The sequence below is a fragment of the Triplophysa rosa genome, linkage group LG6, assembly GCF_024868665.1.
Source record: "Triplophysa rosa linkage group LG6, Trosa_1v2, whole genome shotgun sequence".
NCBI classification, from domain to species: Eukaryota; Metazoa; Chordata; class Actinopteri; order Cypriniformes; family Nemacheilidae; genus Triplophysa; species Triplophysa rosa.
In genome coordinates this window covers 16,557,230-16,581,592 of record NC_079895.1, presented here as the reverse complement: position 1 = coordinate 16,581,592, position 24,363 = coordinate 16,557,230, and the positions used below count along the sequence as shown (strand labels likewise).

General features: G+C 37.5%; 1 protein-coding gene across 2 annotated transcripts; it reads right to left on the bottom strand.

Annotated features, from left to right (window-relative positions):
* Positions 1-3,586: 3,586 nt before the first annotated feature.
* On the bottom strand, positions 3,587-24,185 carry gdap2 (ganglioside induced differentiation associated protein 2). 2 transcript variants are annotated; one of them, XM_057336442.1, is made up of 15 exons: positions 24,111-24,185; positions 23,972-24,010; positions 22,276-22,491; positions 21,384-21,523; positions 21,062-21,215; positions 20,390-20,478; positions 20,169-20,245; positions 19,565-19,724; positions 17,063-17,213; positions 16,198-16,274; positions 15,279-15,355; positions 14,017-14,156; positions 12,451-12,505; positions 9,607-9,750; positions 3,587-4,904 (listed from the first exon to the last, which is right to left on the bottom strand). In XM_057336442.1, exons 3-15 carry the CDS (start codon positions 22,470-22,472, stop codon positions 4,863-4,865), a joined length of 1,503 nt encoding a protein of 500 aa, XP_057192425.1. In that variant the 5' UTR covers positions 22,473-22,491; positions 23,972-24,010; positions 24,111-24,185; the 3' UTR covers positions 3,587-4,862. The 2 variants fall into 2 exon arrangements, with proteins under 2 accessions (XP_057192425.1, XP_057192424.1); XM_057336441.1 differs by having other exon boundaries at positions 3,588-4,904; positions 23,972-24,180.
* Between the last annotated feature and the right edge of the window lie 178 nt (positions 24,186-24,363).

The window sequence follows — 24,363 nt, the reverse complement described above, 5'->3', positions numbered from 1 at the left end:
AAATTTATAGTCAGCTGTTTAGTGCTGGTGTCTAAAGGCTCATTTTATTACAGTGTGATCCAGTAATGATAGTGTCAAGTGTTTGAATGATCTGTGTGCATTGAAGTGTTTAATCCCAAGGGTTCTCGGGCCCTGTGGTGTACATCACTGCTGCATTGCTCCATTTCCCTTAAAAGCACAAGTATGAATCAGCAGTCTCTGGTGCTGGCCTGAAGCAGCACTTTGTAAAACTGATATGACAATACAATGGCGTAAAAAGTAAAAGATTCGGTTACCCTTTTTCTTTAAAGATATCTCTATTTGGATGATTGCATATTTGACTATTAAAAATCTGTTTATGGGAAACCTTTGATACTTGACCTCCATCATTCATGGTGAGATTGTATTGTGGTTATCAGGAAGTATAGTGTAAAACAAATCTGAATTCTTTCTGAAGCGCTGTCATGTGGTATGACGTAGATAGCATAATTCTCTAACCAGTGTCTTTTTACAGATGCTAATACAATTCAACACATAAACTATGCATCAAACCTTCCTGTTAGTGTTTTTTAAACATTTAATTTTATTTGCTTTCTGGCATGTTTTTCGGTTTTGTTTTCTTATATGCTACTGTAGAGTTCTGTCGAGTTATTTTAGGTTAAAAAAATCACACCCTTACAAAAATTATCCATGGTTTTACCACACCAAAAAACATGGTTACTTCACTTCTACCACAAAAAAAGTGTAGTTAAAGTCCCAGTGAAATAAAAAATTAGAATGCAATATTACAAGAAAAAAAGCAGTGTTTATTGTAAATAGTTTATCAATGTGGGTAATTTTCTTTTTAAAATTTGTGCGCCTTCATAAACTAGTTAAGATCTGATAATGCACGTCCTTCCTGTAATGACTATCCATCTTAAATTATGTACGTTAGATGGCTTGGGCGGCGCATCCGATAACCCCTCCCCTTAACTGTCTGCTGCCAGTTCCATTTCACAATGCAGTGGCTGTTTTTATACATCGTCAAATAGCAGAGAAAGACGAAAGCCACGCCCACTATTTTTCAGACTAGAAATTCCACTTCACTCGGAAATGCGTCAAGATATGGAAGTAAAAACGATCGCAACTTCCGGTTCACGGGGACTTTAATTTTCGTGGGGTCCATTCAACAAAAAAATTTAAGGTAGCTTTTGAACTTGTTATATTATTAATGATATTAAACAGACTTTAAAAATAGTTATTTTTGTAAAACTTACAAAAAGCTATTTTAAACCGTTTCAACTACATTTTATAAGTCTTTCCTGTAGCCAAGGGGTTAGAGCATGGTGCTAGCAACGCCAAGGTCAAGTGTTCGATCCCAGGGATTGCAAATACTCAAATACACATGTATAGTACATGCAGTGTAAGTCGCAAAGCGTCTGCCAAATGCATAAATGTAAAATGTACGTCAGTTTAATTTGAATTCAAATCCAAATCACTTAAAGTGTAATACCGTGTCTACACCGGATGCGGCGAGATGAGACGCGACAAGAGACATTAGAACGCATTATGCTGGGTTCACACCAAACGCGAACAAGCGCGTTCGACGCTCTTTATTACTCGCGGGAAAAATTCGTTATTTTCGCGTGAGTGACGCGATCTGACAAATATTTTCAACTTTCGCGGAAGACACCGCCTGCCGCGATTTCGCGTCTATACGCGTATTTGCATTGACTATGTAATTTACTCGCGCAAAACGCTTAATTCGCGTTTGGTGTGAACCCAGTGTTAGAACCCATTATAGTTTTACATTTTATCCATACCGGACGTGGCGCGATGCGGAGCTACAATCCCATAGAACAAGCCGTGTGTCGCTTAAGTTAATGTTAGACATATTTTAAATGGAATTTCAAAAGACAAAATTATGTTTCCCCGAAAGAGACTTTACTGTAAATGTGTATATTTGCTAAACCAGGAAACAAACAGAATTCGTGCAAGTGTGTGACCTTATCTTTGTGACACGACACGTTTAACTTTATAAAACATTCCCATGACATTCTCAGTAGACAACACGCCATTCTCCGATGATGGGGGTTTAAATGGATGTTTTTGCGGTGTTACATAAGCAGCAGGACTAGGTGGCAAAACACGAATTATCTGAGAAATCAAGCAGCTTAAGCAAACTGTTTTCCTGTCCAGGAAACAACCAAGCTGCTCAAACACTAACTACGTGCATCAACATCTCTCAAGAATTGCCATTTATAGGAACTCAAGGTCCTGAGAAACAGGTGAGAGCTGGAGGGAGGGTTGCCAGATGTTCTTGTGGCTGAAACAGAGAACGAGAGACAGAGAGTATGGGGGAGTGAACTCTGTCTGTAATTTCTTAGAAGCATAAATGCTATTGCGCCTCACATTTTCATCTGGCGCTTCCCTTGTTTGATGAGCGCGCGTCCAAGGCGGCGCATGCTCAGACGTCTCCATACTTGTCGCGTTATCTTACCTTGTGTAAAAGCCTTACTACAATGTGTGCCCGAAATTACGTTATTGATAGGCTATTCAGTTTTAACAAAAAAAACTTCATATTTCATATAGGTGAAACGTCACCTATAAAATGTTTTTTTTTTTTAAATTACATCCGTTTTGCCCTTTTGAATTACGACCTCATAGGCATTATGCCAGTCAGTAAAAGTGAAACAGCCTGTTTGCTCATCACTTCCTTGAAGTTTTCCTATTCACATTTACGTTAAATATACAGTACATCTTCACACCGAATTGTTCTGCACATTTACTTGTATTGTTGCAATTATCCATTTTTCAAGTAAATCCGTGTTATTTTCTAACATTTGAGTCTTTTGCCAATGAGAAAACCATGTTTGAGACTATTGCTGCCCCCTACTGGCTGTAATACTTACGGCAACGTGACTGCCCAGTGCCCTTCTGCCTCCGTGAATTTTCATCAAGGCAATGTGTTGTGGAGAGCAGTAGGGTACAATAAGCAGATGGTGTAATAATCAATGCCATATTTTCAGTTCCAGCACTGATAAAAGACATCGAGCAATACGTTCTCTCATTTCATCACTGTGCTGCAGTCGATCTGCTTCATTTCATTCGGTTTCATCAGATTTTTTCGGTATGTTTCACCGCAGTGCTTTGGTTAGCGCATCAATAAATTTCGATGTCAGCAAATAGACTGAAAAAAACGAGATCATTTAGATTCAAAAGGAGCAGTACACATTTTTTGCACATGGTGCATGTCCGGAGTAATTAATGATAAGAAAACACCACGGTATTTTGAACATGAGAGCTGAATGATCTGCATCTGCAACACATAAATCAACAGTTAAGATCAGATCAGATTTTGGTAAATTAAATGATGTGAGGGTTATATAATGGCAGAATAATTAGCTAGAGGTCTATCTAATGCATAAAAATGTGATAAACAGCACTTGCGGTAAACCGCCGCTCTGCTCTGACTCCACACGCCCAATGACTGTCAATGTGCAGCTCTTGTTTTTTAATCTGTTATGTGCAATGGAACAAATCAATACAGCAGAATTTGATATGTTTTCCTTAATGTGTTTTAAAATATATGACGCATGATAAAAGACAATCTAAATTACAGAAAGACAAAAATGTGGGGAGTTTCTAATGTACTGAACAATACTTTAAAACCGGTCTTCATATGAAATATACTGAACACATTTCAACACAAATGTGGAAATAGTGGCTATTAAAAAGAACCGAACGAAAATTAATGATAACATACCTCTACAAGATTTTCTTTTATTCAAATATGCTCTTCATTATCATGATTTATCTCGTTAATTTAAAATGATACAAAATTTAACACAATTCCTGCACAGTTTCAGTAATGGCTAACTTAAACAAACCAAAATGAATAGTAATAGACAGCATTAGTAGTATCTACAATTAACTATTTACAGTTCTTCACTTTGGCCATGCATGTAAATCTTTTTCATAGTTTAGAATATAATACAACCTGGCGCTCTTTAAAATGTTAGCGTACCTTAGGTTTTAAAGACCCGCCAAAATGAACACTGATGTACCATTTTGATAACATCTCCAGTTTTTCGGAGTAAACATACAATTTGTAAAAAGGCAGTTACTTAGAAATCTCAGTGAATCTTTTCTAAAAAAAAAAAGTGCAAATAAACTGATACTATGTTACCATGGTATCAGTTTTGCTATAAATGATATCACAGAATAATTACACAGAATTATAACTGTAATAAGAAAACAATAGAGTAATTCATATCTCAGATGTCCTTCATATGTGCTGATAAGGGAAACTGAGATCTAGACCAACTCTGACTGACAGTTTCATACAGCTATCTTACAGTTTGTTTAATGCCTCAGATAAAGTTGCACATGTATTTTCGGCGGAAAATCAAATAATCAAGAAAACGTGGAATGCATTAAAACAAAACATTACAGACTTAGGTGGCAAAGTATAGCTGTGAGATTAATGGATGAACAACATGACATGAAAAATCAAAAACAGCACAAATGACAATATTTCCAGCAATTATTCACCTAGATACACAATACATGTGTTGTACAAAATATAATCTGTTATGCATTTTTGTCAAATTCAGTCTCTGTCTGCAGAAGTTTCCTAAAAGAGCTTAAGTCAGACCGGCGGTTCCTTCTATTAAGGTTTCGAGTCTGTGGAACGTTCAGCAGGTCTCAGCAGGTTGTGTTTATACAGCATTATTGAAAGACAGAAGATCGAAGCGTCACAGAGAAAACTCAGCCGCCCAGGAATGACTGAGATACGCCTCCAACAACATCGACGGGTCATCGGGGTTGTGTGTTTGCCTAGAGCATGAACATTTAGTGGCAGGTCCTGTCAAACTCTTCTTTACCGGGTTTGTCTGATACCGTCACAGGCCTGAGGAGTGAGCTGTATAATATGGGCTGTTAACCTGAGGGAGCAAAGATGACATTTATGAGCGCAGTTGAATAAACAAACAGTGGTAAAAGTTACGTTTGGTCACCGACTAGCTGACATGCACTAAATGCTGTAAAAGCTGATGAGGAATTGCTGAATGGCCACTTTTACCACATTATTAGACCAGGATCAGGGCCGGCCCAGCCTCTGTTGGTGCCCTAGGCAAGATTTTAGATTGCACCCCTACTATACATAATAAATAAATAAAAATATCTGAAAATTAACTTTTTTTAAAAGCAAAATTCATATTTATTTTAATATAACATGAATTGTGATCAACATAAATAGGAAGTAAATACTGTAAATAACAACTAAAAAATATTTGTAATAAAAATGTTTCTAATTAAGTACTCATTGTTTGAAAAAAAAAACTTTCTCAATAATACTGTAGTTGAAAAATAGAGCTCATAAAACAAATATTTGATTATTATTATTATTTAGATAAAGGTCAATGAGAACATATGCATAACATTTTGTAAAGCTATGCGCAAGCAAATGCTGTAGGGACACAAATAAAAGCTTATTGTATTGTTTTGGATTTTGTTAAATAAATGGCATGGCCTAGTCACTGTGCCAGTAAACACTTTTTGCAGTTCACTTAGTTGAAAGCAGTCAAAAACAGCACGCACTGTCAGTGTTACCAGTAAAATGGTTCTAAATAAGCAAGCTGCTCCGAGTGGGATTCGAACTTAAAACAGGCAATGAGTCCCAAATGGGAAGGAGGCGCTTTAACCACAAGGCCACAGTCTATCATATGTAATAAGGTAATTTCTTGAAGTTGTGGAGTGAAGTTTCCCTGCAAAGACCACACTAGCTGGTCTCCGTTACACATGCATAATTAATGCATTAAGATGATCAATCATAGTTAATCAGCATCATGATGCAAGAAGCTGTTGACATGTCGCATTTTTGCATTATTTTGCACCCTATGTCGCCTATGCCACGGGCCGGCCCTGACCAGGATACACCAACATACAGCCGTGTGCTTAAACACAAAGATAAATTGAAAATCAACTACAAATGGACCTCTAGCCAAATGGCCTCTCTTTAAATAACCACAAGGATGCAAATATTTAGTGAAGGTTGTGGTTTCTAGGATATACTTGGAGAAAAACGTATGCAAGGTTTCCAATAGCGACATGTGCATCTTTTCTGTTCCACGATTTTGTTAATTCACTTCCTGAAGCTGAGGAGAATTTAGCAGGAACCAGAAGTGGACCTTTAGGTTAAATACAAAACAAAAGGAGATTCTACTCATTTCAAGACTGAAACAATTTACTACAGTCTAGACACAAGGAACACGGGAAATGTATTAAAAAAGCAAAATCCCCTAACAATAGATGCATAAGTCAAAAATAAAATGTTATAGGCAGAATATAGTTAATGTTTGTGTGGAATAATTTAAGGTCACTGTGCCACGGCAGCTCATCTAATCGTATGGGCAAAATGAGACAGCCAAGTGCAACTGCATTAGGTAACTTCCTGTGTAATCAAAGAATGACAGGAAATACTCGAGCAAGGTAGTCAAGGAGGGTTTCCAAAATTAAAAGTCACCATTTAAGAAACTAAACTATGCACTATAACTATAAAACTATGAGTCACGCTAAACTACATTTCAAATAAGTCAAATAACTTAAAGATCGCGTATCACAGGCAGTTTTTTGACAATCTCATATTAATCTTGAGTGCCTATACAGTATTGCATAAGTCGTATCTTCAAAGAGTATTTAGTTTGATCAAATTTAAAAGAGAGATACAGCTGTACGTTTATTTCCGGAAAAACACGAGCTGCTAGGTGGGACTAGTGGGGAGAGTGGGATGGAACTACAGCATGAGCAAGCAACACATCACATCATCCCTTCGTGTTTTGTACATTATGCACGTACACGCCGATTGCCAACAAAACACAGATGTATGACTTAGTTTCACTTAACGCGTGCAGTTCATGTCCGGCATCTTTTACCACTGGGACCGCGCCATCTATCAGTTTCAAACGATCTCCAAATCCAGCGTTATATCCACCGTTTATATAACATCCATCACTGAAATGCTGTGAACAAACACACACACCTAAACTTCACTATCGCAATAGTAACGAGCTGCAGTGCAGTGCAGTCCATCTTGATGCAGTGCAGATAACCTTGATGGTAAGCGGGTCTTGCTAGTCGGTTGGCTCGTGGGCGGGCTCTTCTGCCTTCGCCTTGCTTTTGGCCAATAAAAGGAATAGGATCCCTGTGATGACACAGGGATCCAGAATTAGAAAAAACTTTCCGAAACAATTTGGAATGCTGGGGGAGTGTATCAAGTACAGAAATACTACGTCATACGTCCAACTCGTTTTTTAACAAGTTGACCATGTTAAGCATGAGAAGCCAGCACGTTTAACATTGTAAAGAAGTCAGAATGCATGACATAGCATGATAGGTCCGCTTTAAAGCTTCCAGTTGAATCATATGAGACATTTCATTACGGGACACATTTCTAGGGTGAAAAAACTTAGCTGAAGGTCTTCGAACATTTGACATTTAGTATAACGTTGAATTCTGACTTTTACATTTACATAGGATGGGTATGAATACCAAATCTGAAATATCAATAAAAACTAAATTTTGGTTTACTGATAATCAGCTGAAATGTCACAGTGTGCCTTAACACATTAAAGCACAAGTACAAAATGTCTTTCATGCAAATCAAATGCATGCGCACACATCTTGTTGGATAAAATGTATTCTTAATTAAGTCTGTGCACCACGACATGCACCTGCTGCGAAGAGAAAGAGCTTCCATTTAACACATTAGTGCCATGATCGATTCTTCACAGCTACTTCACCTTGCCTCCCTCTTTGCCGTTTCATTAACATGGATCAGAAAGAGCAGCTGTATTCCTATGCAGTTTCAGCCTTTTAGGGACAACACGAGCAAAAAACGCCTCGAAAAAATTATGGAATCAATTATGGACACAATGTACATGATTAATTGGGAGCATAACTAATATTAGTTTTGTGTATAGTATATTATGTTATGTTTTGGTAGACACAGGCATGATCAAGAGCCCTTTAAAGATAAAACCTCTTCCAAGATTAAAGGAGCGTTCAATAAAGTATCTCCATTAATGGTGTGTGCATTAGCTAAAGATGTAAAAACTGAAGCCACTTGAATGCTCCACTTGTGTTTTACTCTACATGAATGAGAGTTAATGACGATCAATTCTTTCTTTAAGATGCAGCGTATGGCAACACATTATACTGTATATACAGATGTGGGTGTAATAAGGCCAACCGAATAAATTTACGCATTTATGCTAAGTCTGCTGTAAAACAAACAAAAACTTGTTTGGGAGTGTTTATAGATAGTACAGCTTTTTCTGTCAGACCCTGTCTCATGTAAATGCCTCACAAGACTAAAAAAGGCACACATGAGTATTTTTTATCATGGGAAATCAAGTCATTATTTAATGTTGGATAAACAAATCACATTGTGTCAGGACAATTCTTTTTTTTTCTTAAGGGGATCCGGGACCCCCCAAGCACCATCTATGGTAGTACCTATACCATAATTTCCTAGCACCCTGCTTTACAAGCCTAAATCGCTAAACGCTTTTACACCACCCACACTCGTGTGCAGTGGGTACAAAAATGGTGACAAAACTAAGAGCTCAAGAATATCATCAAGTCCCATTGGGTCTTAACAATGAAGAATAAGGTTTACCATTGGCTAAAGCAGAAATCTTGTATTGAGTTTCTGCACATCAATCATTCCTGAGTGATTTTGTTGGAACAGCCAATAATCTTTTGACCAAAATGTTCTGCGCATCGAGGGTAGAAAGGCCAGACAAAACACTGCAATGGTAAATATGAGATACTATGACATTCTGCAAAGCCATACAACCACAACCATAATTGTACCTTACATGCACCCGTAACTAAATGAACTTAATATTTCTTCAATGTTTCCTTTAAACTGTCACCCTAAACCACAAAACAAGTGGAGTCATCTTGCGAATAAACTGCTGTTTTCCATGTTGAGTCTGAGCAGAGTTCTCAGACGGGTTCATTTCTCACGACTGAAGGCTCTTTCAGTCTGAATTTCCTCCACCCATACTTAAGAGTTATTTTTAACTGCTGACCCAAAGAATCTCCTTTCCACCAGCCAAACACAACCCGTCTCAAAATATAAAAGGACCTCATTAAGAACTATAAATAAACATTTTATATAGAAGCTTTAGCAAAAATAAAACAAATATCTAAAGCTGCATTTAAAGAAAAGGTCATACAGGGACACCCTGTACTTGAAATACAAGTCACCCCAATGAATTTTGCAACAGAATTGCATAAAATTGCCACAACAATTGGTTCAGTTGCACCTTAAACATTGAGAAACGCCTTTTAAAAATGAATGTAATGGAGCTGAACAATTACCCTAAACAGACCCACAAATAAAGTCGTTGTGAGATCATTAAAGATGTGCTTTCTCACTTGAAACAACATTGAGTGTTCTTTAGTCATCTGTAAACCATAACATGTGCACGGATGATGTGTTGTTAATTTGTGATTGTTACAGAGAAGCATCCGAGTTCACTTTAGAGTTTGCCAGAAGCCTAGAGTAAATAAGGCAACACACCTGGGTTTCATTGAGATTTGACAAGACTGAGGTATATTCCAGGCTTGAAAACTCACCCGTGTGTCATACTCCAGGACGAAAGGAGGGATGTCGATCTGTTCTGGCAAGATACAGGTGAAGAGCTGCTGCAGGTTCTCTATGTGATGGACTTTCTCTTTCAGGCCTGATACACTGAACGTCGTGAAAAACCATGTAGACACCTGACAGAAAAAAAGCTTTAGAAGTTGCAATCTTAAAGTGAAAGCTTTCTCTTTTTCTAAACATTTTAGAGCGGCTTAACAGCATTTCTAGATGTATTGTGACCATTCCAGTCCAGTGTCTCAACAAAATCAAGCATAAGGTCATCCAGCCATGACATAAAGTTATCCAACAGCAATGTGAGAGACTGACATCATGACAAGACACATGAAAACTGATCAAAATCACATAAAAAATATTGTAAGGTGGTGAAAAATATTAGGGAAGAAGAACCGCCAACCACCCACTGGCCCAATGGCGGAGTCCAAGTGGCATGGCGAAGGCATGCGTGCGTTCTGTCTTTCAGGCTCTCTGGGCTGTTATTGTTAACATTATTGTTTAACATTGCGTAATCTTATCTGACTCCAAAAGATAAAGAGGGAAACCTCGTTGAATGATATTATTTGTATTTGATAATAATCATGCAATTTGGGTCAATGTTTAATTCTTCTGCCTTATTCAAAATTACACTCGTTCATCCGATTCTCAGTGTCGCTTAGAGTCTCGCGCCGGTCGTTATACGTGGATCTCACGATCACAAACTCGTCAGTCTTGGTCACTGCCAGAGGTTCTATGACTAGTAATACTCAGATGACCGTCCCTATACGGTTCATTTTTAAAGCATTATTTGATCTAGTCCCCATATGACAACTTAATTAAAGTAACGATTATTTCCAACCAGAGGTCATGACCACTCCATAGAGATAAATAGACCAATCTTACTTCCTCTGACGGTAGCTTTATATAATCATGCCATTGTTTCCTATGTACTCTTCGTTAGAATAATATTACAATAACCAGAGGTTTGAGACTTACCCTATTTAGATTGGTCAGACAACATTTGAACAAACATTTGAACAAATTCAAACATGACAATTTATTAGTCAGGTAAATGTTTCTTGCCAATTACAGAATCAATCCAGAGAACACAAAACAAAACATCAAATACTCAAAGATTAATCTACGAGATGCATACCTGACAGTAGAAAAAGATGCAATGGAAAAAGACATAGTGCTGTGTCCAACGGCACACACAGCATTATGGGGTTCAACTTCGTAAGAATCCCCCTGAACATTATGCCAGCTTCCCTTAAAAACCCAGACCAAAATACCCTTCCTCCACACAACAACAGTTTACATTGTAAAGGACTCTGTCCTGGATCGGATCAGGCCACAAATGTGCAGTTACATGAAGACAACTCCCTCAACAGTGTGCAGAATATCTTTAAACCCTCAAACCTGTTATGATCTGCTCTACTGCTATGGAAATGAGACCATTGTCCCAACATTTCAAATGACACCAAACATGCATATGAAGATTCTTTGTTCTTATAAAATGTGAAGGTGCCAGTTGGCAATAATCATTCATTGTTGTGTGCTGTCTGAGATGGAGATGCAAACCCTGTGGGGAGTTCATTGTATTGGGCGAAGCTCTGTGTTTCTCAGGATGTGGCGCCCTTTTGGTGTGGACACCTTGGCACCGGCCTTACAATATTTTTTTAAACCATCTTTTCTGTTATTTTGACCTGTTTCTCTGGTTTTCGTGTTCTGCAAATAGATTTATTTTGAAAAAATAATGTATTTGAAATTTATTAGAAAGATTGTTGGTAATTTAACGAATGAAACAAAAATGATCATTTTACCTAAACGCATACCTATAGGTAGTACATTTTCAAGTTGTCTCTTTCTATTATATTACATTATATAACATTCTATATTACAGTGAATTAAATGTCAAAAATGATTATGTAAAAAAGCCAGTGTCGTATGATTTTAATTTGAATGGTTGGCGTACAGACCATTGGTGCCTTTACTGATTTACAGTAAAATAACGGGGCATCAATTTGTACCCTGCTAGTGCCAGATACATATAACACACTTTTAATGAAAACATTTTTGTTATAGAACCCCAAATGTGTTTCATTGCTTTGGAATCGAAAATCGAGAAACATTGGCCATTGGCACTGAAAGTCAGACAGAATAACCAACAGCTGCTATAAGGCTTTGGTTAACTTCCTTAGTCGACAGGACGACTTATTTTCATGGGGCAGAAAAAATTTGAAAATGCACCATGAAGAGATCAATTTAAAAAAAAGAGAAAATTGTTAAATGTACAATGCACAAATCGACTGTTACCCTGTTTACGGCCAACACTATAGCGCCAAAGCTTTTCAGCTTCGGTAACGTTTATTCAAATGACTAATCCCAAACACCACTCACACCTGGGAATGTTACAATGGCCAAGCATTCTATGAGTGAAACGGATGCATTTTTAAACAAACAATTATCTGACACTTAATTGCAGGGGTTCTTCGGCGTTTGGAGAGCACGGAGCATAATTGTCGAATAAAAGCAAAGCCTGGCAAAGACAACACGTACTCATAAGCACTTCAATTACCTGAATAGGTTGTGTGGAACACTATGCCACACTTTGTGCGGACGCATTATGAATCTCAATGCGCTCTCGGAGATGTGTTTGAACGTATTCAATTACAAGCGGCCTTCCTAAGCTGATGCAAAACACGCGAAGCTGACGACTGTGAATTATACCATGGGCCCGTAGGATCTCTGTAAGAAAACCTTTCATGGTGCCGCTCAATTCTAGATGAACATCTAACGTTGACTTTAATGGACTCAAATGAGAGTTGATGAATTCCATTTACCTTGGAGCGGAACGTTGGGTGAACAAAGTAGAAAGCTCTCAGGTTTTTCTTAAACCTAAAACGCAAAGAAAAATGCATATCAACAAAATGAATGACTTATTACACAAATAGTGAATTCCTCCAGCGCATTGGGCTTTGAAAGGATAATTGCATTAACAATAACATTAAATCCATTAGGAAGAAAACTCAAGCAGTTTGTGCACAAGCGTGCGTTTTTTTGGGAACGAGCAAGTCTGCGAATCGAGTCCAATGGGCCGGATGCGTCCAAGCCGCACGCTGCCGTACAAAACACACAACAATACAGATCTGGACAACTGGCTGGCCAGAAGCGGAGGGGTGTTTGAAAAGCGTGAGGGACACATCCATCAACCTCTCCTCTTTCCCACGATGTTCTGCTCCAAAACCATGAGCAGGGGTTATAGGGAGTGATAACATCATTGGCTTGCTTAGTTGTACACATGATTGTGATTGTTTACAGACACATCACAGAATCCTGCACTCCTGTCTGTGGCATTATGTTCGTATGTTCATATTTCTATTGTTCGTTCTCTGCCTTAGTGATACCTGATAACAACTGGCACGAGACAAAATGGCCTTGCTTTCAGATCTATGAGTCACCGATCTCCACAACGTACGGAAAGTGTGAGGGACAGGACCTGGACAGCATTTCTGCTTTTTATTTCAAGACTGTGGTTTCCTCTGCCTGCACGCTGAGTTGTCCCCCGAACACATGACCTCACGCTCACCTCCCACGGACATGACTTTTAACAAAGACTCACTCTCCTCCGCTAAGGCAGGAAAACTGCAAGGTCTGTTCAATCTAAAGAACATACTTAAGATGCATTTGTGATGTTTTGAAATTTAGTTCCACGGCGCTACATCCATTGTTCGTAGGGCTTTAGTTGTGGTGATGGTGGTGGTTTGGCCATATTCTTATTTGGCTATGCAGGAGAACACAGAGACCTCGGTTCTTCCCTGTTTTACAAGGTGTCAAGGCCATTGCAATCGCTCTCAATGTTCTAACCCTGATGACCAAAATCCCCCTCGAAATTTCCCAACATGCTCCGCATGCTATAATTAATGAAATCTATATCATTTTACTTTCCAAAGAAGCAACATCACAATCTCGCACCCACTTGGAAAGCAATACTGTGGGGTGCCAAAGCAGAGCAGGTAAAACATATGACTCAGCATTGTGTGGCCGTACTTCGAATGGTGCGTTCCAAGCTTGTCACAACCTACAACAGACAGTGAGGCAAGGTCGGCTGCTCTTCATAAATCTTCCAGATGCTGTCAAAGAACCGGAACACCAAATCACAGACTTTCACAAACGATAGCATATCACATGTAATGTTTTTTGGCTACGTTTGGTTTAGGGAGATAGTGTTGTTTGGCAAAAGCAGATCATAAAAACTAATGACGCATTTATATGAAATTTTCCATGCGTGTCAGAGATTTATGCGCTCACAGACTATAACTGGGTGAAGTCATCTTTGTAAGGTCGTAGAGAAGAAGAAATGTGGGTGGTTTGCAGTTTCGCTGTGACGAAACAGAAATTGTTCTTACTTGGCATCCACGATGTCATAGAGCTTCTTGAGGAAGTCTGTGTCCAAGTGATTGTGTTCACCGGTGAGCGTGTGGAAATACACCATCACATACTCCTTCACTGTGATATGGTCCATTACATGGATGAAATACAGTAAGGCCTAACAAACAAACATGGAAATGATCATTGCCGATAGTTTTGTTATATATTACTCAAAAGATGTTTTCAATACTTATTCAGGTAAATCTTGTGAAAATGTACAACATTTGTGGCTTAATCTGACTCAAACATGGTTTATGTTTGTTATGAAATTCTGAATACGACAAAACAAAACGGAGTGGAGCATTCTCATGAAACCACTGAAACATCATGGCAGTAATGATTTAAAAAATAAAACATTTAATTCAGTAACACAAAAATGATCATTCTGTTCTCTTCCTCACACAAAGAATCACTTAACACAGGAATGAATTATTTTTGTAAAATCTCATTACCGTAACACATCCAGCTATGTATGAGTGCAAAATATATTTTAATTTAACGTACAACATACAGCTATGCCACCTCGTACAAAGAATCACTTTAACATAGGAAACAATTCTTTTAGCATTTTCTGCTGAAAATCTCATTACCGTAACACACCCAGCTATATCTGAGTGCATAATATGTTTTAATTTACCTCGTACAAAGCATCACTTTAACATAGGAATCGATTAGTTTTAGATGTTCTTTATATTTCTCGAAGTAAAAAATGTATACTGTTTACACAAAGATATTGGTTATCATTTACGTAACAGGTAGTTTTCCACATTTAAAAAAATGTTAATGTATATTTTTCTAGAAAATATACTTTAGTAATGTCTAACTAGGTAAGATTAATAAAAAGTTGACATCATAGCTTATTTTTTAACAAACCATGCTATGAAATGAACATTTTGAGGCTGTTGCGGTAATGAGATTCTTATTTTAAAAAATGCTTACAAACATGTGCAGGTTTTGAAATTGGTGTTTTCAAACATAACAGACCTTCTTTTAATGTCTAAAATGCCAAATTGTTGATGCAAGTATCTATATCTATATAATATATTGAATATTACTCCCACACACGGAATATGAAAGTACATTTTTTTTTGCAATGATACCATGTATTGTATTGTATTCTTCTCTGTATTTAATCTATACATTTAATATTTTCCTCTTTTTATGATTATTTTTTGTTTAAAGCTGTTATATTTTATATAAATAAACCTCAATCGAAATGAATGTGTATTTACTTTTATACCTTTTCCATATCAATGATTGTAACCGGAATATTCCTGCCGACAACAACCATGACCGTCCTGCCACATCTATCAACACCTGAGTGTGAGAAAGAAAGCATCATGGCACACCTGGACTGTATCAAGACATTTTCATCCACACCCACTGGAGAAGAGTGCACAGCATATCGTCTGACAGTGTGCCCAGACTTTGAGGCTGGGTCAGGATTAAGGGGTCAGTTGCCTGTCAGCAACATGCTTTGCACCTTTCTCCCAATGCATTTCCTTATTCAACATCAAACAGCATGTGTGATGAACTCATTAGATGTTTCAACCTCACCCTGTTTAATGAACTCTTCTCGCAAAGATGTAAGAGTGGGCTATATCTATTTGTACCATATTACAAGAAACATCTGGATGAACGTTTTATTTATTTCATCCTCACGTGGCACATTGAAAAAGCTTATTGTGGTGCACAGCTGGAGAAAGTCTGCCCCCCTTTGGCTAAAAAATACACAATGTGTCTTATATTCAACATTGGTAATTTATTTCCTGAAATGAAGATTAATGTAAAAGATGTATTATAGCTCCAATAATAATCCATTTTATGGTGCACATAACACGTATCCATTGAGGTCAAAAGGACAAAAGCTATCCAAAAACTATGCAACAACAAGAAGAGGTTGAAGATACAGCAACCATTACTGTAGTGTCTATTTTTTATCCAGAAACAAGAGAAACGGATTACAGAACCCCCTGATGTTCAGCTCAATGAGGCAGAACAAAGGTTTCCTGCCCAGAGTGCAAACACACAGATGGAGAAAGCAAAGTCCACATGTGCACAAAAAAATACAGAGACAAAATGTGAGCATGTGTTGAAAACATGTGAGAGATAAAACAGACGTCACACTGCTATATACAAGAACACACAACAACACTGACCGGTTTGATATAATGCTTTTAATGCTGCTATGTCTGAGAGATCCTCTGCCCGCGCTCTGCACAGCCATCGGTTATAGCTTCAGAAAAATAGAGAGTAAACAAATAAGACTTAGTATCTAAGCAGCAGACAGTAATGTAAAGAATATGTATTCAATCTAAACCCCAAAACATAAACAAAAATGTTTGTATACTCATTTCTGTAATGAACAGAAATTAATTTATGGAAATAAATTCTCTTGTTTGTTATAGACGGTTTCATCGGATGCACGCTCCTGGCCCAAAGTTAACTTCCAGCCTGTGTTTGTTGATCGGTCTGGCTAGTGGATAATAATATAACAATTTATATTTTATTTCATTTATATTATTTTTTATTGTATTGTATGGTTAATAACAGTATTAAATAAACACTTTGTTTAATTTTTTTGTATATTAAATAAACAATTTGTTGAATGGAATTTAACATTTAAGTAAGCCAAGTAAAAGTTCTGCTTCAGATAACCCAAATAATACTGGTCAGACATACTTTTAACTTGCTAGCTAATGTAATTTACTTTTTATTTATTTCGCTTGTGATCAAAAATAAACGTTTGTTTACGTTGTTGTTTTGAAACAGTCTATAGTAAAGTTTGTAAAAAGATCAAATAAAAATTGCCCATAAAATGATTACAGTTATCACAGTTTACAATTTATGATGAAATACCATTTAGTTACTACAAGAAAAGCGTTGTGAAACACACTCTATTGTAAGGAGATACCATATTAAGCAATGAATTCCCAGTAGCATCAACAACAGTTACATTCATTATGGTAAACGTTTGATTTTGTGGAACAGTCGACGGTCTCATAAGACAACTAGAATTCTTACTTCCTTTGGTGCTGTTTCTGCTGGGCCGCCTCAGACACGTGGCCCTGAAGGATGAGTTTCCTCTGCTTATCCACATCTCCTTCCATGCGAGCAAAGGCGTGATTTCCCACAAGCCCCAGGTCTGAATCCAGCGAGTCATCTCCAGAGTCATCTACAGATGACAGGAACATCACTTTTGTGTATGTATTAACATGTATTATCACTCTACACTGAGCTCTGGATATGAGAAGAAAACCAAAATGCAACGGCCCATAAGTGTGCTCGGGCACAAATGCATTTTGCTGCGATGAACGGTACAGTCTACTCTCACATGCTTGGAATGAACATTAGCAGGTTCAGACAGCAACAAGGCCTGACCTCCAACCTCAGTGCTGTGTGATCTACAGTCAGACATGGATCACATCATCATAACCTGTTATTTCTGCTTACATTTTTATGCCAGATCTCTAGTATTGGCCATTTCTGAATATAAATAAAAGGAAAGTGATGTCCAAACAGGCAAACAAACTTTCTTTATTTACCTCATACTTCAGCTTCAGCCAGCGCTCACGAAGGAAAGTGAAACAACTAAACAAGCTGATTATAGGCAAACATACAGCTGCAAGCAGGACACATTAAAGTAGAGTGAGACATTACAATGACTCGGTTACACACAGCTGTTTCCTGAAGGTTATCTTAGGTCAGAGAAGATACTGTTGTTGTTATAAATGTAACACAAGGCCCTTAAACAATCTACAGGCTCGCTCGGTCTAGTAAGGCTTCTGAAATGTATCTGGACTACGGGAGAATTTTAGCGTCATGGACGGTAACGTGTTGGAAAAAGACATGAGGAGGAGCAATGCTATGGTGGCACATAAAATGGACAAGTTCAATCAACAAACAGTGGTAGAACAAACATGATTTGTTTGATTAATTCTAACCAAATACAAAATTTTATGTAAACATGACTGCACAAATAGATCCATGACAAAGAAAATCCTTAGCGTCATATCAAGCAAACTAAAGGTACCATGATACCAAGGTCTGATCAAACAGTTTAGAAAAACACAAATATATACATGTGCAAGACTTTCTCAGTACGCCCGATATCAACATGCAGTCACACGGATGCACGTCTGCAGTTCAGTTAATACCGTCAGTCCACTGGAATAATAGACAATTTAATTGTGGCGAGAATAAACGCAAAGGAAGATATTTTGAGAAATGTTTTAGTGGTTTTGTGTCTGTACAATGAAGTCAATGGGGCCCATAAGTTGTTTGGTTACCAATGTTCTTCAAAATATCTTCTTTTGTGTTCAGCAGAAGTCATACAGGTTTGAAATGACATGAGGGTAAGTAAATGACAAAAGAAAAAAAACATTTTTTTCAATTTTTGAGTGAACTATACCTTTAAGAACAGAAATTAAAGGAACAGTTCAACCAAAAATAAAAATTCATAAATGTAAATGTAAATTAAAATTTACATGTGCATTTCTTTGTTCTGATGAACACAGAGAAAGATATTTGGACGGAGGAATGCTTGTAACCAGAAAGAAGTGTCTGTTGAACACTGTTGAAAAGCAAACAGTTCTGCGTCACTTTTGACTACCTTTGTAATTGTTCCTACTATTGCGGTCAATGGTGGCCAAGAACTGTTTGGTTACAAGCATTCTTCCAGATATCTTTCTCTGTGTTCATCAGAACAAATATATTTATACTGATTTGGAACAACTCGAGGGTGAGTAAATGACAGAATAATTATTTTTGGGTGAACTGTCCCTTTAAATGGACAAAGGAAACAAGTTATAATAGATTGATTATAGAGTGAACTGCATAAACCTTCAAACCTTGTTCACACTTATGAAAAAGGATCAACTGACACTCAAAAACAAGACTGATAAAGTAGAAATATGAACGACCTGAACATGGAAAGAGTTTTAGTAGTGGGTAACAGACCTTGGGCTGCCCTTCTATGTCCTGGATTAAAGCATTAAAGCGTTCAGAGGCAGGCAGGGCAGCGCAGTGTTTATTGATACGGGTCCTGGCTTATGCTCGGTGTGTTTGAGTTGGATCAACAGCTCAAGTGAGAGGTGATCACCTTAACGCGGCCAGATCGCGGTCCAAACGATTCAGGCTTCATACAAATATACAATTTCAATCTCTCACTAACAAATAAATATACAGAACCGTCTGAGTGCCATGGCAAGCAGAGGATCCAAATGTACTTTCATTCTCACACAGGCCTGTTCACCTCAGTGCTTATACAGGGGATTACAGGGTCAAGCTAGTCAAACTTTAACCCTGTGGTGATGACAATGCAGGAAGTAAATAAAACATTTAATGAAATCCTTCGAAGACGTGTCAACTGCAGTTTCTGTTGTATACAAGTCAAATGCTTCCCAAATGGATGAACTGCTATTTGGCTGAGGGCTATTTCAAGTGAGGTCTTCAAGACGGAATTACATCCACTGAAAAGATGTAACATTGAAAATTGAGATCAGATGTGCATTATATTGAGCTCACCCTCCAGATTTCCCGGCTTTTCTGCAATGCGGATCTGTCTCTCCGGGACAACAGGCTCGCCCTCAGCATTGCCGATGTCCGCGGGCAGGAAAGGAAGACTGGTCATCTCCTCTTTCTTTGAGCGTGGGAAATACAGCGGCATTAACTTCAAATACAAGGGCTGAAAAACAGACATAGGAATTACTTAATGTGTTCGAACGATTTAAAGCCATAGCTCACGCAAAAATGAAAATTCTGTCATTATTTACTCACCCTTAGATTGTTCAAAACCTGTATACATTTTTACAATACAATAATGTCAGAATTTTCATTTTTGGCTGAACTATCACCTTAATGCACATCCAGGGTCAATGCAGCATTTACCAAATTCTTGCCCAGTCTGGTTTTGTTCTAATATTTCTATCCCCTAACTTTATTATACTGTATTACAATGAATATTACTGTAGCTCATCCTCAGCATAAAAACAACTCAGTTTCACCCACAAACACAACAAAGTTGATCTTTAGGGAAAAACAGGGGAGTTTCATAAGAAAATGAGAGCACATGGTAGAGTTACAGGATGGAAGCTGTTGCGTAAACAGCGAAACGAAACGGCAAGCGAACCTCCTCGACATCTGTAACAGCAAACACCACAGTCTCGATGTTCTCACCGTGGTTCTCCAGAAATCTACGAACAGTCCCTGAAAAGACAGAAAGTGGGGAAAACACGTTCTGATGAGTGAAAAGTGAATATGTGGAATCCCTGTGAAGTTCACAAGAAAGGACAGATCTGCACATGTGCTTGACTCACAGCACAAGATTAAAGATGAGTAAAAGGAAATTACTTAATGCTATATGCGTGGCGTCCTCCAGCGGATATGCTCTTTTTACTGTGTTGACCACACAAAAACCTACAGACACCATGCCATGTTCTCTGTGGACAGAAACACAAAACACAAATATATATTTGAAAATATTTTAATTGAATATATGTAAATATTTTAAAGATATATGAGAGGAAATGATTGCGATAAAGGTTTTCACACAGCATCAGACAGTAGTTCCTGTTTGATGACATATAACTGAAATATCAAAACCACTTGCTGACACACCCAGTAAACTCGAATGACAGATAAATGGGGATGTGTTTTTACAGTGAGCACATAACAAATAAGGATACCATACGGCTATCTTATTTGGACAATCTACTATCATTCCCTTTCCTCCCAGTTTAAAGCTACGGATTTCCAACAAACCACCCACAAGGTCAAAGAGAAACACAAGCACATGCGGCCTCTTCTTATCATCAATAGACATCACCATTAATAATCATCAGACACTGCACATGAAGGTTCTTGTTATTTTACTAATTTCTCGGTTGCTATGGGAATTGCTAAACCAATCAGGTGTTGACCCTAAAATAAGCCAACCTGAATGGCTTTAATATGTGATCTGAACTTAGTGACCGATAAGAAAATTAGCATCCAGTGCAACCATCTTCCATAAGTCCATCTTACTTGGCGAGCTGCATGCCATTTCTGTAGCAGCTGTACAGAGAACTCTCCGCAGCTGTCCTGTACTTGGCTTTATATTTGGGCCCAACGGTATGAATGATGAAGCGTGCCGCCAAGTTAAAGCCCTCTGTTATTTTTGCCTCACCCGTCCGACATCCTGGAATAACATACACACACCCACGTCATGAAACTCTTCAAACAAAATGACGATAACATCTGTTCCAAAACTCAGAACAGGAAAGAGGAATTCACTAATAGTAATATTAATTGTTTACGATTAGTTAGAATAAAGTCCTCTGTATGGTAGCCAGCTAGTGCCCCCTACCTTTCAGTTTGATTAGTTCGTCCTTGAGCTCAGGCCCGGCGTATCGGTGAATGCTGTTTGATACTGGGTTCTTGTCTGTTAGCATCTCATTACTTGTATTGACGATTGCAGTACAGTTTAAAAGTGCCACATCTCCATTACTGTAAAATAAAGAAAAAATGTAACTCAGCATATGAGATACATAGAACCTCATATAGGCTAAGTTATAAAAGTGGCTTGAGAACAAATAAGAGAACATTTCATAATTAACTTTATTTTTCATTCTCTCCGTTTATCTTTTCTATACAAACACGTCCTTAACTTTCTGGCTACAAGAAAGCTATAGGATATTTCCATTATTGTGACATAAATAAATCGCACAACATGAATCTCCATGTACTAAATAAATCCTAAAAACACAACTCTTTATGTAGTGCTGAATTCAATTCCTCCTTAAATTTACATTTTTGGAGAAGGACAGAATTTCTGTTCAATAACCTTTCTCTTTTATATAACAAAGAAACCATGAGTTCAAATCCCTGCCCTTAAACACTGGTCAGACTCATACAGACCTCCCAAACAGTGTCATGTGACTGTGGCATAAAGAGGATTTGTATGCGTGAGGGAATGACTATATGTGGCATAAATAGAAAAAACCGTGCATGAGATTCTGCTGCTTGCAAGTGGTGTTAAATGTTACACAATCATACACAACACATGATCTCACAATTCAGTGTGCGAAGAAATGCATGAAAGATGACTAAGCAGAATTCATTGCAATTTTAACAACGCCATTTGACCTGTCTGTTATATTTTTAAAGCATATCTTTAACAACAGATGGGGACCTTAGACTATTAAGGCTTAAATAACTGCAGAACATAGTAGAGAAGTCGTCAAGTAAAGAAGACTCACAAGAGAACAATCTTGCTGTTGATGTCTTGTCTAAAAGCAAAAGGCGATGTTAAAGAATTGATCTGATTGGTCAAATTGCAATCATCCTCTCTAAAACAGTTCTCTCCATCCTCCTCATCCTGGATTCCCCGAGGCTGGTCCCACGTGGGGAGGCTCTGGACATCCACGATCTGAGAACGAGCTCCTAAGGGATCCATGTTGTGCTTTAGATGTAATCTAAAAAGACAAAACAAAGGGGCTGTAGTGAGTCAGATCAAAACAATAACACAACCGCACACAGTAAGGCGCATAAATCAGATTAAACATGTCAGCAGTTAATTACAATGACAGCCTGCAGTGAATTGCAGAAAAAAGACTACTATGTTAAAAAGAGAAATCTCATGTAACAGAACGTAACGGAGTATGTACTCTGTAAACCCATGGGCCACTCATAAAACTTTTTTATGTACGATTTTAATTTGTTATGATGCTTTTGAATGAATGCATTAAAATCTCCTAACAGGCCACTAGGGCTGTCAAACGATTAATCGCATCCAGAATAAAAGTTTGGGTTTACATAATGTATGTCTGTGTACTGTGCATTTTAATTTTGTATTTATAAAAACAGACACATTTATTTAAGAAAAATAAAATGTTAATATTAATAAACATTTACATATAATTTGAATGATTGGAAAATATAAATAAATCAATTTAAACATTTTCTAAATATATACACGTTTGTGTACATGTATGTGTTTATAAATACTAAATTAATATGCACAGTACACAGACATACATTATGTAAACACAGACTTTTATTCTGGATGCAATTAATCGTGATTAATCGTTTGACGGCCCTAGCCACAACATAAGCTTTATAGAAAATATAACTACAATTATAAAAGTAATTCAGACTTTACAATACTTTATGTATGTGGCGGGCACAATTTAAAGATCTGAGAAATTGTGTTTTTATAAAATTGACTGACTTTAAAACACAACAGAGAAACTTTATCAGTCCAACCAGACAGAACTCCAGGAACAGATAAGATATTCAGTTAAAATGAACTGTTGGTGTAAAGGTTGATTCCCCAAATTAGCTTTCAACAACAATAACGATGTGTTGGTAAAGGTAAATGCTTCACCTCGATTATTATATGTGACCCTGGATCACAAAACCAGTAGCATGGGAATATTCGTGGCAAAAGCCAACAAAAAAAACATTGTAGGCCTATGGGTCAAAATGATCGATTTTTCTTTTATGCCAAAAATCATAAGGATATTAAATAAAGATCATGTTCCATGAAGATATTTAGTAAATTTCCTATGCTACGCTAAGGACTTCATTTGGACAACTTCAAATGCGATTTTCACAATATTTAGATTTTTTGCACCCTCAGATTCCAGAGTTTTAAATAGTTGCATCTCGGTCAAATATTGTCCTATCCTAACAAACCATATATCAATGGAAAGCTTATTTATTGATTTAAAAATATAAATTGTGAAAAATGGACACATAAGACTGGTTTTGTTGTCCAGGGTCTCTCACACACACACACACACACATTACATATATATAATGTTCATGTTCAGATCATAGTACAGAAAAAAGTACAGCGATCTATACTAATTTTAGCCACACCATGTCTATGTCGACATGTGCAAAAATGAAACCAATTACAACTGCCATCAATCACAACTACCATAAACCTACCAGATGATCTCGTCCACTGGTGCAGCTAATCAGTCCTGTCTATACATCAACAAAAGACAAGTAGGAAAAAATATTCACGTTAAAGAAAGGGAAAAGATCACGGCTGTATTCCCAAGCTTCCGCTTTTAAATGGACCGACCATTGGTTAAAAAGTGATTTTAGTTGCTTGTGGTCAACACATCTTGTTTGCAACACTCAGTCAGCTTCCTGATCAGCTGATTCACGAGATCAAAAATCATCACTTCCGGGTTTGCTTTAAGGGACAGTCGCTGTGGAGTCGCGTTGTGCAGAAAGCGCACACATCTATTTTCACGTCTATCATATATTTTATCCGACGTTCTACATTAACCATTTAAATAATTTGTATGCAAAGCGAACATAATATTAAATTG

Bases quoted from the DNA above. Each gene is read 5' to 3' on its own strand.
- gdap2 (XM_057336442.1), bottom strand. From the start codon at position 22,472: ATGGATCCCTTAGGAGCTCGTTCTCAGATCGTGGATGTCCAGAGCCTC. The intron at 19,725-20,168 runs GTTCGCTTGCCG...TCTGTTTTTCAG, and splicing joins CTGTTACAGATGTCGAGGAG to CCCTTGTATTTGAAGTTAAT. The intron at 4,905-9,606 runs GTGAGTTTTCAA...TTGCTCCCTCAG, and splicing joins TCCTGGAGTATGACACACGG to GTTAACAGCCCATATTATAC.